At 37.0% G+C, this 13,880-nt stretch overlaps 1 protein-coding gene across 4 annotated transcripts in view; it reads left to right on the forward strand.

Moving 5' to 3' along the window:
* The window catches only part of XPOT (exportin for tRNA), a 38,169-nt gene that overhangs the window by 23,171 nt on the left and 1,118 nt on the right, over window positions 1–13,880 (forward strand). For all 4 annotated transcript variants that reach the window (XM_082849678.1, XM_082849681.1, XM_082849680.1 and 1 more), the window contains 7 exons: window positions 604–889; window positions 1,838–2,027; window positions 4,690–4,806; window positions 4,981–5,096; window positions 6,165–6,212; window positions 9,343–9,414; window positions 11,909–11,965. In XM_082849678.1, coding sequence (XP_082705804.1) covers window positions 604–889; window positions 1,838–2,027; window positions 4,690–4,806; window positions 4,981–5,096; window positions 6,165–6,212; window positions 9,343–9,414; window positions 11,909–11,965 — 886 coding nt within the window. The remainder of the gene's footprint in view (window positions 1–603; window positions 890–1,837; window positions 2,028–4,689; window positions 4,807–4,980; window positions 5,097–6,164; window positions 6,213–9,342; window positions 9,415–11,908; window positions 11,966–13,880) is intronic.

Below are 13,880 nucleotides of genomic sequence, written 5' to 3' on the forward strand. Positions count from 1 at the left end.
GAACCTTAAAGAGAAGGTGCTGAGGCTTCTTTTTAGTTGTTACATTGTGTCCTGAAGACCACCCAAGCTGCCCTTTCTTTCTCTCTGTGTATTGGCAAATAATAACAGCATGAAAGTTATAGTGATTGCTAATTAGAAGCTACACAGAGAAATTGCTCTGCAGAAGACTTTAGTGCAAAAGCTTATGTTAAAGATGTTGTATAAATAACTTGATTCTAAGATGGTTTTAAATATAAATTGGTAGTTTACAGATTGTGTAGTATAGCCTATTCATAATAAATAGATTTTTTTTCTCTTTTCTGCATAAGTTGTCAGCAGGATTTTAGTAAAACATTTAGGTGGACTCACATTTGAGAGATTGTATTAATTACATTTCATTCATTCATTTAATTTTAACTTGAGCTCTTTCTGGAATGGTAACTGGAAGCAATAGTTTACAAATAACCATATCAGCTAAAGATAGACGTAGCTGTGACATGGAAAATAAAGAAATGGCTTCTTTGTTTTGTCAGTTTTGTAATTTGTTGTGTGTTGTTTTTGACTACTCCATAAAACATTTGAAGAATAAACTTAAAACTAGTTACCTGATAATTGTTTATATAGCCGAACCAGCAAAGCTTTCAGCAACAAGCAGACTGTGAAACAGTGTGGCTGTTCCGAAGTTTATCTGGACTGTTTACAGACGTTCTTGCCAGCCCTCAGTTGTCCCTTACAAAAGGATATTCTCAGAAGTGGGGTTCGCACGTTCCTTCATCGCATGATTATTTGCCTGGAGGAAGAAGTCCTTCCGTTCATTCCATCTGCTTCAGAACACATGCTCAAAGATTGTGAAGCAAAAGACCTCCAGGAATTCATTCCTCTTATCAACCAGATTACAGCCAAATTTAAGGTACCACAAACCTTCAGAGCTCAGAGAATTTCCTGACTTTAAGATCTCCTGACTTCAAGATTAGATGTATTCATCTTTAGGTATATTTTAGCATTTGACCCTTGCTTTTTTTTTTTTTTTTAATGAGTTTCTTGGGGGCATGGATCATAGGTATTTTTATCATCCCCAATGTCTGCAACACTGCCTGACACATAGGAAATGCTTAAAAGATGTTTTAATAAGAACAGACCTTTTCTGTTCTATGCAGCAGAAGAAAGCTATTAGTCTGGTATTTTAGAAAAGCAAATAAAACAGCATTAAATAATAAATGCCTAAAGAATAAATTTTAAGCCCTGTAATTTGGGTGCCCAAGTAGTTTAAAAATAATTCAGTGTCAGTTTTATGTACAAGGAGATGTAACCTAAGCATAAGTTGGCTAATAAAAATTACTAACACTTACATAGTGTTTTCTGTGTTCAAAATCTGTTCAGAGCATTTTCTTATACATTCATTTGATCTTTGTAACAACCCTAGAAGTTAAGTATTGTTGTTTTAAGGATGAAGAGACTGAGACACAGAAGTCAAGCAATTTGCTCAAGGGCATGTAAAGCCTGAGAGTCAATCATATAAATTCATTTATAATTTAGCAGTAGAATTCATTTATTGAGAATTTAAATTTGAAAATAATCCATGGCAATATTTGATTGTGAAATATGTCTGACTCCATGTTATTTGAACCTGAATCTTGAACTGCAGGAAATGGGTTTAACTTAACAATCTTGAGGCTTTCAATACTGTTATGCTCTATAGATTTTTGTCTTAACATTGATATTTGCTAACCGAATTATGTAAATATGTGTCCTAACTAGAATCTCTAGAAAAAGGCTTTATGTAAAACATGTTTTTTCTAAGTTTCGTATTACTAATTTTCTTATTTCTGAAATAGTAATAGTTGCTTCATCTCTTCAGATACAGGTATCCCCATTTTTACAACAAATGTTTATGCCTCTTCTTCATGCAATTTTTGAAGTTTTGCTCCGACCAGCAGAAGAAAACGACCAGTCTGCTGCTTTAGAGAAGCAGATGTTGCGCAGGAGTTACTTTGCTTTCCTGCAAACAGTCACAGGCAGTGGAATGAGCGAAGTCATAGCAAATCAAGGTGGGGATGCATGCAGTGCCTAAATCGTCTAAGTACTTGTCACAGTTGTATATCTATATGAGCAAGAGCTAGTTGGAGTAAACACTAAACTTTTGAAGTAGTTATATGTTGGCCCCAAAGATGACATTTTATTACCATCAGGGTGGGAATCATTTTCACATAGAGGACCTTAAAATTAACTTGTATTCAGTTCCCATTTTCCTAAAGCAGTATTCCTTTTTTTTTTTTTTAAGTTGATTTACAATGTTGTGTTAGTTTCAGGTATACAGTGAAGTGATTCAGTTATACACGTATATACATATCCTTTTTCAGATTCTTTTCCATTATAGGTTATTACAGCATATTGAATACAGTTCCCTGTGTTATAAGTAAATCCTTGTTGTTTATCTGTTTTATATATAGTAGTGTGTATGTGTTAATCTCATACTCCTAATTTATCCCTCCCTACCTTCCCCTTTGAAACCATAAGTTTGTTTTCTATGTCTGTGAGTCTGTTTCTGTTTTATAAATAAGTTCACTTGTGTCATGTTTTAGATTCCACGTCTAAATGATATCATACAATATTTGTCTTTCTCTGTCTGACTTACTTCACTTAGTATGATAATTTCTAGGTCCATCCATGTTGCTGCAAATTGAAATATTTCATTCTTTTTTATAGCTGAGTAATATTCCATTGTATATATACCCCACGTCTTCTTTATCCATTCATTTGCTGATGGACATTTAGGTTGCTTCCATGTTTCAGCTGTTGTAAATAGTGCTGCTGTGAACATTGGTGTGCATGTATCTTTTCTAATTAGAGTTTGCATGTTTTCCGGGTATACACCCAGGAGTGGGATTGCTGGATCATATGGTAACTCCACTTTTAGTTTTTTTAAGGAACCGCCAGTTTTTTAAGGAACTGTCCTCCATAGCGGGTGCACCAATCTACATTCCCACCAACAGTGTAGGAGGGTTCCCTTTTCTCTACACCCTCTCCAGCATTTATTATTTGGATACTTTTTGATGAGGGCCATTCTGACCAGTGTGAGGTGATACCTCATCGTAGTTTTGATTTGCATTTCTCTAATAATTAGCAATGTTGAGCATCTTTCAATGTGCATGTTGGCCATCTGTTTGTCTTTGGAGAAATGTCTATTTAGGTTTTCTGCCCGTTTTTTGACAGGGTTGGCTTTTTTGTTGTTGTTATTGAGTAGTATGAGCTATTTGTATATTTTGGAAATTAAGCCCTTGTCGGTCTCATCACTTGCAAATATTTTCTTCCAGTCCATAGGTTGTCTTTTCATTTCATTTATGGTTTCCTTTGCGGTGCAAAAGCTTATAAGTTTGACTAGGTCCCATTTGTTATTTGTTTATTTTTGCTTTTATTTCTTTTGCCTTGGGAGACTGATCTAAGAAAATATTGCTATGATTTACTTACTTGTTTATTCATTTATTTAAATGAAGCGCTTTTTTTTTTTTTTTTTTTGGCTGCTTCGTTGCTGCGCACAGGCTTTCTCTAGTTGTGGTGAGTGGGGGCTACTCTTCGTTGTAGTACACGAGCTTCTCATTGCAGTGGCTTCTCTTGCGGAGCAAGGGCTCTAGGCACACGGGCTTCAGTAGTTGCAGCATGTGTGCCCTAGAGTGCATGGGCTCAGTAGTTGCAGCGCACAGGCTCTAGGGCACACAGGCTTTAGTAGTTGTGGCCCACGGGCTCAGTAGTTGTGGCTCACAGGCTCTAGAGCACAGGCTCAGTAGTTGTGGTGCACAGGCTTTGTTGCTCTGCAGTATGTGGGATCTTCCTAGACTAGGGATTGAACCCATGTCCCCTGCATTGGCAGGCGGTTTCTTAACCACTGTGCCACCAGGGAAGTCCCCCAGCTCTTGGTTTTATTGACTTTTTCTGTTTTTTTTAAAATCTCTGTTTAGTTCCTCTCTGATCTTTATTTCCTTCCTTCTGTTGACTTCAGATTTTGCGTGTTCTTTTTCTAATTCTTTTAGCTGGTAGGTTAAGTTGTTTTTTGAGGAAGGCCTGAATCTCTATAAACTTCCCTCCTATGCCTGCTTTTGCTGCATTCTATAGATTTTCATATGGTTGTGTTTTCATTAGCATTTTGGTATTTTTTGATTTCCTCCTTTTTTTTTAGTAGCGTGTTGTTTAGTCTGCATGTAGTTGGAGTTTTTTTTGTTTTTCTTCTGTGGTTGATTTCTAGTTTCATGCCATTGTGGTCAGAAAAGATGCTTGAAATAATTTCTATCCTCTTAAATTTGTTGAGGCTTGTTTTGTGTTCTAGTATGTGGTCTATTCCAGAGAATGATCCATGCGTGCCTAAAGCTGTATTAATTGGTTCCTTCTTAGTATAAATAGTGTGATAGCTACTTGCCAGAATTGACCTGACAATTAAATCTTACTGGCCACTTTGCTGTTTTGAAATTTAAAATAAATGAGACTATATAGATCAACATAGAATATTTTGCTATATGGAAATCCAGAGGGCAAGATAATAAGGGAATAGTAATTTTTCAATGTTTTATGCTTAAAATTTAGAAGCCACGTTAATAAAAACTGAGGATCTTAGCAACTCTGTAATTGTTTTTGTTATGTTACTATATATGAAGTGAGAGCTTCAGGTTGCTTTTCTAGTTCTTTATGAGATTGAACTCAGTTTTTTTTTCTTTTCAGGTGCAGAGAATGTAGAACGAGTGTTGGTAACTGTTATTCAAGGAGCAGTCGAATATCCAGATCCAATTGCCCAGAAAACGTGTTTTATCATCCTTTCCAAGTTGGTAGAACTCTGGGGTAAGATGATTTAGAAAAAAAAAAAACTTCATTCCCCAACCTGTTTCCTAAGACAAGAGAGATGAAATGGGATCCTGGCCCTAACATAGACAGGAGCTGGGAGTTGATTTTCACCAGTGATAAATTAAATGACTTTCTTTTTATACAAGATGAAAATCTGAATTCTCTTGACAGGAGGTAAAGACGGACCAGTGGGATTTGCTGATTTTGTTTATAAGCACATTGTTCCCGCATGTTTCTTAGCACCTTTAAAACAAACCTTTGACCTGGCAGATGCACAAACAGTATTGGTAAGCACCTAGGAGTCTCTGTTTACTTTATGTACATCTCATGTGTTCTAACTCACAATTTCTATTTTAATGCCAGGTTGGTTATATTAGATTTCAATGCCTTTTTAAAACAAAAAAAATTTCAAATTAGAATTCATTTTTTAAAAATTGATACCTTTTGGACCTTTTGATTCTTAACTAAATCTTGATGTTAAAGTTGAATGTATAAAATCCAACTCCTCCAACTTTAACAGCCAAGACTCTTTCTAGGACCATGAAAGGGTACATGATACAAACATTTTTTAAAGCTTGATTGAGTTATTAGTTTCCTGCCTCTACTTTCATTCTAAAACTTGGCTTAATGGTTTTTTTCCTAATTATTAAGAGTAACTTTCTCTTCCTCATTTGATAGTTTCCCCATATCTCATCTTCAGAATGCTTAATGTCAAGTAGTTGCCTTTTACTCACTTACCCAGGACCTAGTAAAAGCTAGATTTCTTAATTATCATGTACTGCATTACGACAGCATTTTTGTACTTTTCTATTTTTAAAATTTTCTGTCTAACCCATTTGTTCCATCTGCCTGCCTGTTACCTTTCCTTTCTCCATCACTTTTTTTTTTGTAAATTTATTTATTTTTTAAATTTATTTTTGGCTGCATTGGGTCTTTGTTGCTGCACACAGGCTTTCTCTAGTTGAGGCGAGCGGGGGCTACTCTTTGTTGCAGTGCATGGGCTTCTTATTGTGGTGGCTTCTCATTGCAGAGCACGGGCTCTAGGCGTGCAAGCTTCAGTAGTTGTGGCACACTGGCTCTGTAGTTGCAGCTTGCGGGCTCTAGAGCGCACGCTCAGTAGTTGTGGCATATAGGCTTAGTTGCTCCGTGGCATGTGGGATCTTCCTGGACCAGGGATTGAACCCATGTCCCCTGTATTGGCAGGTGGATACTTAACCACTGAGCCACCCAGGAAATCATTCCATCCCTTCTTTGGAGGTAAATGTTAATGAGCAGTGGCCAGGGAACTAAAAAGAAAAGTTGTAACAGTAACCAAGAATTGACTATATTAAAATTCTTAAACTTGTTTCTCACAGGCTTTATCTGAGTGTGCAGTGACGCTGAAAACAATTCATCTCAAACGGGTAAGCTTTGTACTCCCTGCCCCTTCGTTTTCAGCTCACATGCTTATTGTTAAAGGTTTTTTTTCTTAATTTATTTATTTATTTATTTATTTTGGTGGGCTTCTCATTGCGGTGGCTTCTCTTGTTGTGGAGCACAGGCTCTAGGTGCATGGGCTTCAGTAGTTGTGGCACACGGGCTTTGTTGTTCTGCAGCATGTGGGATCTTCCTAGACCCGGTCTCAAACCCGTGTCCCCTGCATTAGCAGCCGGATTCTTAACCACTGCGCCACCAGGGAAGTCCCTTATTTGTTGTAGTTTTGAGTATGTCTTGTTCTTGAAAGCTATATCTTTTATAAAAGTTAACTTCAGTTCTGACTTTTTTGGATGTGAGGGGTGGGTTGAATGAAAATAGTAGTATCCTTTATTGTCTTTCATGTTTGGGGTAACAGGAAGGTTAAAATGTATGTTTGTTTGGTTTGACAAAGAGTGAGAAAAATTTTAACCAGAATTTCACGATCTAGATTTCACTACCTCGTGGTTCTTCACAGATTTGTCCAACTTCTTAGTATTACAGATTGGTTAGAACACTTTACTACTTCAGAATGTTGTACTGTCCTTGTCAGTTTAACCATTTGTATAAATTATAAGTGATTCTGGGCTGAATCTATCTGGTGTGTTGTTTGCTTTATACAGTATTTTAAATAATAATGAGTTGACTGCCAATATTTGAAAATCAGGTAGCTTTTTTTTTTTTTTTAAACAAAAATTTCTGTCTCCAACTTCACAAAGCTAGGATGCCAACACAGGACTAGCATCCCCACATAGTTGCAGTCATCTAATGAGTCTTCCCTCAGTTGCCTAAAATAAAAGCATGACGTCTTGTTCACAGTCTCCATATAGCCCCCTCTTCGTTTGAACTTGAATTTTTGATTCCAAGAGAGATTTGAAGGGTTTTCAATCAAACATTTTCTCTATGTGCTAGGGTGAGGGGTATGTGTTTTGGGGCTGCAGGAGACCTGTATAAAGATGAATAAAAAGTGCCCCAATATTTGTGGAGCTTAGAATCAGGGGAGACCAGTACCTAAAAACTCAATTGGATGGATTAAGTAAGTACTTTAACAGAGGTATATTAAACTAATACATTTGTATTAAATGTAACATGGTGGGACTAAAGATGAATGAGCAGCTTTGCCTATGAGGGCAGTCTAAGACAGCCATTGAAAAGAGGGGGTATTTTTCTGTTTTTCTGATAGACCTTGAAACAAATGTACATTCATCGGGCTGACCAGGAGGAGCTGGCACTCTGGGCAAAGTTATGCGGTGGGTGTATGAAGACAGATCAGATGTCACATGGTAGACTTGGTAGAAAATAGTGTTATCCCGTTTAGCTAAAGCATGGAGGTAGAATAGCTAAAAACCAAAACAGAACTAGGTGTGTGTTACATGTGAAAAGTTGGTAAGTCAGTAGTCAGTGGGGTTGAATTTAGGAGAGCTAAGTGGAAAAAATGTTCACAGGGCACTTCGATATACGGGTCTAGAGCAGTTAGAACTAAATACTGATTTTGGAGTCCTCAGGTTGTAGTTTGCTAAGATGAAGTAGTAGGAATGAATGAGACTTTCTAAGACCAGGATAGAAAGAACTTTGGCTAAAGCAAGAGTCAAGAGAAAGCTAGAAGTAGAACCAAAGGAATGAAAGTTAAGGGAAGAGAGTCATGAAAGAGGAGACTAGTTGACATTGTTGGATGCTAGAGAGTCAAGGAGGATGAGGAATAACAAACAGTAAGAATGATGTTTACAATGCAGAAGTATTTATCTTGTCCTTAGAGCTGTTATTTAGACACACAGAGAATTGAATCAAATGGAACATATTAGAAAACGTTTTGCTTCCTTGTTCTGTTTTCTCATTTATCTACCTGACTGACTTCCTCTTGAGGTCTAAGTTTACTTTTCCTCATTAAAATAAAAAAGTATACTCCATTTTTAAGTGGTAACAGTGGGGTTATATGCAATGATGAGCAGTGAATGGGCAGTAAGTATAAGGAGAGTAGACTAAAGAAAAAGGTGAGATATTAATGCAGGGGGAAGTACATTGAGGAGAGTTGGATTGATTTCATTTTGATAACTGTTACTTTCAGTTGGACTAGATTGGAGTCATTAACATATTAAAGCCTTTAAGTCAGATTCAAGTTTGAAAGTGAAATTAGCTGGGTTTTTTGTTTTTCTTTCTTTTTTTTTTTTTTTAAGTATTGGATTTATTGCATTTGGTCGAGGCCACCGTCTCAGAAACAAATTGCTATAGGAAAACCGTTTTCAAATTGTATCTTAAGTTCCTTTGTAGCTGTTGAGAAGGTGTAGGGCTTAGGGGTTAGTTTGTGGAATTCTCCCTTCCCTCTACCAAGTTTACCCTTAAAAACCCAGAAAACTATTAGAATTTTAGCATCTAGCAGTACCAGCAGTTGGCAATGAAGAGCAATGGTTTTAGAAGTCAGGTGACCTGCTTTTTACTTAGTACAGACTTAATTAACAGCAACTTAGCCAGATCACCCTATCTTTCTGGGTATTGGTTTCCTTACCTGGCTACTAAATTCCTGTTTCCTAGTTTATTGAACTGGAAGGGGGAGGGGTGTACTTTTATTGCTGTTATCTCCCGACATAGGATTTTGTTCTTTCTTGCTTATATTTTAGTTTCTAAAGATGTTCATTATCCTGGCACTACCCACAGGCTTCCCCTTGCACACCCATAGACACCCTATAGTCCACCCAATGGTAGATTGAACCAGAAGCCCCTCTCTTTGCTTTCTCCTTTCAGTGCATGGAACCAGGCTTTGGCGTTGTGACTTCCTGCATTTAGAAGAGTATTTGTTTAATCTTTAGCACTGCATAACTAGCACTAAGTAATGTGAACGTGTCCTCAGTGCGAAGTGCTATTCTAACAGCTTTACGTTTCTTAACTCATCCAAGCCTCACAATAACTCCATTTTTCAGGTGGGGAAACTGAGGCTCAGAGAGGTTAAATAACTTGCACAAGTTACTAGAAATTTGCCAGAGCCAGGATTCAAACCAAAGCAGTCTGGCTCCCGAGTCCGTGTTCTTAATCACAATACCATTTTGTGTTTAAAGTATACATATGTTGTTCCAATTTAATTTTCAGGGCCCAGAATGTGTTCAGTATCTTCAACAAGAATACCTGCCTTCCTTGCAAGTAGCTCCAGAGATAATTCAGGTAAGATCTGTCCTAGTGGATTTTCCTCTTAATTAAAGAAATAGAGCTATGTAATTCAATCTAAATTTTGATTCAAGGAAGCCAAACTACATTCTCCTTGATTTACTATGTATAGGATAGCAAAAGTGCAAATGTCAGGGGGCCTATGAAATTGAATGAGAAAAAAACTGTTTTTATTTTCACTACCTTTAACAGAAATTTAATTTCCTACCATTGTGTAGGGGACAAATCACAGTAGTATTTGCATTGCCTGTGATGTTGTCACCCATAGAAATCACAGATATTTTTATATCGCATTAGTTGTTCCACAGATCTCGAAATATTATTTATATTCATCTTTTTGAAATTATGAGTTATTAGAATATGCCACTAGACCGTGTTATCTAAATCAATAAGTCTTATTCTTCTACCACATGTCACAAATACATTTGATAACCATAATTCATTGAATTAGCTTCCTTTGTAACCCCGTGTGTCACAAGTATGTTTTTTAAAACATTCTGCAAGAAGTCCAGCAGGCTCCCCCAGACTGCCAGAGGGGGCTGTGGCACACGAACCTCTGCTCTGAAAGTTTGCGCCAGGTAGTTCATTTTACACAGGCCAAGCTCACCAGTGCTTAATTTGTGAATCTGAAACCGTATTTTGAGGTAAGTGCCTGGAAAGCTGTCTTACATTTTTGCACTCTTTCAGAGTGATTTTTATGATGGCATTCGATTGTTTTCTGGATGCATAGTTATCCAGACCTGTTGTCCAATAGCACATAATTCTAATGAGGTAGAAACAGATCTCACATAAGAGTAATCGTAAAACTCATTTTTTTAGTGAATTTATGATCTCTTATTTTATGACATATCTTTAACTTGATATTAATTTTCTCAGTTATCATTTGTTACACAAGTAAATTAGTATTTTATGAAAACAATACATTATTAATTACTCATATGATCTTAGTGCACCTCAAAAATAGAAATATACCATTCAATTTTGAATAATATCAGTAGTTTCCCAGATTGCTAAATGAAGCAAAATTATTTTTTCTTTTTTTCTTTTTATTGGAGTTTAGTTGACTTCAGTGTTGTGTTAGTTTCAGATGTACAGCAAAGTGAATCAGTTATACATATACGTATATCCACTCTTTTTTAGATTCTTTTCCCATATAGGCTATTATAAAGTATTGAGTAGCGTTCCCTGTGCTATACAGTAGGTTCTTATGAGTTATCTATTTTATATATAGTAGTGTGTATATGTCAGTCCCAATCTCCCAATTTATCCCTCCCACACACATACACATTTCCCCTTTGGTAACCATAAGTTTGTTTTTGGAGTCTGTTTCTGTTTTGTAAATATGTTCATTTGTACCCTCTTTTTAGACTCCACATATAAGCAATATATGATATTTGTCTTTCTGCGTATTATATTTCTATCTAATAATTTGCTTATAAAAGATAATGGTTCCCAGTTTTCCCTTTTTCATATGCCTTCTGACAGCACTTTTTGCACAATCCTTTTTTTTTTTTCTTTGGCTGTGCCAGGTCTTAGTTGTGGCATGCAGGATCTTTTAGCTGCCGCCTGTGGGATCTTTGGTTGCAGCATGCAAACTCTTAGTTGCAGCATGTGGAATCTAGTTCCCTGACCAGGGATCGAACCCAGGCCCCCTGCATTGGGAGGAGGGAGTCTTGGCCACTGGACCACCAGGGAAGTCCCTGCACAATTCTATTGAAGAGAATTTTCTCGTTTTCTCTCAGTCTGGCTCCGCTCAGTTACCCTTTTACTAGATGAAAACAGCCATAGCCATGTGGTTTTTGTCCCACCCACCCTTCTGAGGCAAGAGTCAATCTTGCCCAGGAGGCCATGTTCTCAAAAGTGAAAGCAGCCTGTCTGACAAGTATTACATTTGAAAATGTCATATAACCTTTCTGGTGAGGAACGGTTCAGGTTAATTGATAAATTATAATATGAATCCTAGAGATTTGAAGCAGCCTAAATGCTCATTGATGGGTGAATGGATGAGTAAAATGTGGTATATACGTACAATGGAATACAATTAGGTCTTAAAAAAAAAAAAGGAAATTCTGTCATATGCTACAACATGGATGAACCTTGAGGATGTTATGCTAAATGAAATAAGCTAGTCACAAAAAGAGATGCTGCATGATTCCACTTACTATGAAGTATCTAAAGTGGTCACACTCATAGAAACAGAAAGCAGAATGGTGGTGGCCAGGGGATGGGGGCTGGAAAAAGGGGAAAAGGGGGAGTTGTTCAATAGGTATAGAGTTTCAGTTTTGCAAGATGAAAAAATTCTAGAGATCTATTGCATGACAGTTGTCTATAGTTAACACTGCTGGTACTATACACATAAAAATGGTTAAGATGGTCGATTTTATTTTTTTATCATAATTTAAAAAGAATACTGTGGTTTTGAATTATGATGAATTTAATACAAATAGACTCATTCTTTTCTCTCTCCTCCCCTCCTGCCCCCCCCCCCCAGGAGTTTTGCCAAGCGCTTCAGCAGCCTGATGCTAAAGTTTTTAAAAACTACTTAAAGGTAGGTATTTGGAAAAACTTATATATCTTCATACAATTAGGTGATGTTTCAGAGCCAAGAGAGAATACATATTACAGGATACTGTGTCATACTGTAGTTTGATCAACAGTTACATATTTGGGGATCTCTTTGCTCTAAAACCTGCTTCTAAGAATCCATGGTTAATAGATGTTACACTTCAGAGTTTTCTGTGAAGCCCCTTTCAACTGAGCTCCTGCAAAAGATTATAGAAAGTCAGATAAGCAAACTGAATGTGTATGTGCCTGAGCATGTTGGTATGAAAATGTAAGTTTCCTTTAAGTTTTGTGATGTAATTAAACAGGAACTAGAGGACTGGGAGAACAAGTAATGTTTATGAACAGCTGCCCATATTGAGTTGAAAGGAAGGAGCTAAAAATAAAGAAACAAGTATGAATTACTTGGTTATATCCTATCTTGAAACTTTTGAATTGCAACATGGACAAAAAGTAGAATCCTCAGATTTGGCCATTAAGGCTCTTTTTGCATTCATAAAATCACCAAATTAAAACAAACCAACCAATCGACCTCCAAGTTGGCAAGAAGTACCAAATATGTATTTGGTATTCATTTTTACAGTTAAATCCATGAAGCAGGTAGCTTGCTTTCACCTGGTAGTCAGTCATTCAGTACTCCATGACTGCTTTTTATGTAACACATACTGTGCTAACTGCTGCAAATACCAATGAGTGACTTTCCTTGCCCTCAAGGAGCTCATGGTCTGGAAATAAAGTTACAGTGTGACAGGATGACGAACTATTCTTTATTTTTATTTACTATCTTCATTCAGCAAATTTGAGGGTAAAGCACTGTGTTATATTTCTTAGGGGCAGGTAACTTAATGGCTCCCTCGTTCTTTTGCCCATGGCATTCAAGTCAAGGGGCTTTGCTGATAAATAAATGTGCTATCCTTTGACTTTGGTGCTAACATCTTCCCTTGCAAGTTTTTCCCCTAGTAGTAGTTTGTCAGCTTAAACTGACAAAAGAGTTTGTGAGAAGATAGAGTTACTGTCTGTCATTGAGAACCCTCCCCTCTCCCATTTCCCCATAAAAGCAAAGTGCCTGTGGAGGTAACCTCTGTTAAGTAAGAGATCAATCACACTGGATTAAAGGACTAAAAACATTGTAACTCCCTGTTAGAGGTATCTGTTATAGCAGATGTGCGTACATTGTAGCAGGCTTGTGCCCCAAACATATTCATCCAAACAGCATTTATAAAGTCTTCCTCCCCAGCCCAGCTTCTCTTCAGTGATAGCGTTATTCTTCTAGTTGGAAAAAAGGAAGTTCCTTCTTTTGTGCCTACTCTGTTCCTATCTGATTGATCCTTAGGTCTTGCTGATTGTTTCCTCCTTGCTAACTTCCTTTCTGTCTCTACTGCTGCCACTCTGGTGTAGGCTTCTTATCTCACTCTGATTTCCCTTCCATTGTTCTATCCAAGCTGATCTGTTTGAAAACATTGAACAGTCCTCTGAAATTCCTTCCTCTTCCTCATAATCTTCATAACTTATTGACTAAAAAGTACGTATTTCTTAGTTTGGCATTTAGGTGTGTTTTTTTTTCAGATTCTGATCTCAGACTACCTTTCCGGTTTCTCTTGCAGTAACAGTCTTTACTATTCTTGCTGTTCTTCAAGAATTCTGCCTTATTAGCATGCTTCGCCTTTATGAATTCTACCCGTTCTTCTAGGCTTATCTCAAGCATGGCCTCTTTGTAGGGCTATTTTTTGCTCATATATTGATGATTCTTTTCTCTCCACTTAGTCAATAGACAGTTAATAATTGTTAAGTGAATGTCTGACCTACTAGGTGTTAGCGATATAATGATGAATGTGGTCCTTATCCATAATGAGCTTACTGCCTGCTATTTATTCTTTCGAATACTCACTTAACATGTACCC

The sequence above is a fragment of the Leucopleurus acutus genome, assembly GCF_964270905.1.
Source record: "Leucopleurus acutus genome assembly, chromosome: 11".
NCBI classification, from domain to species: domain Eukaryota; kingdom Metazoa; phylum Chordata; class Mammalia; order Artiodactyla; family Delphinidae; genus Leucopleurus; species Leucopleurus acutus.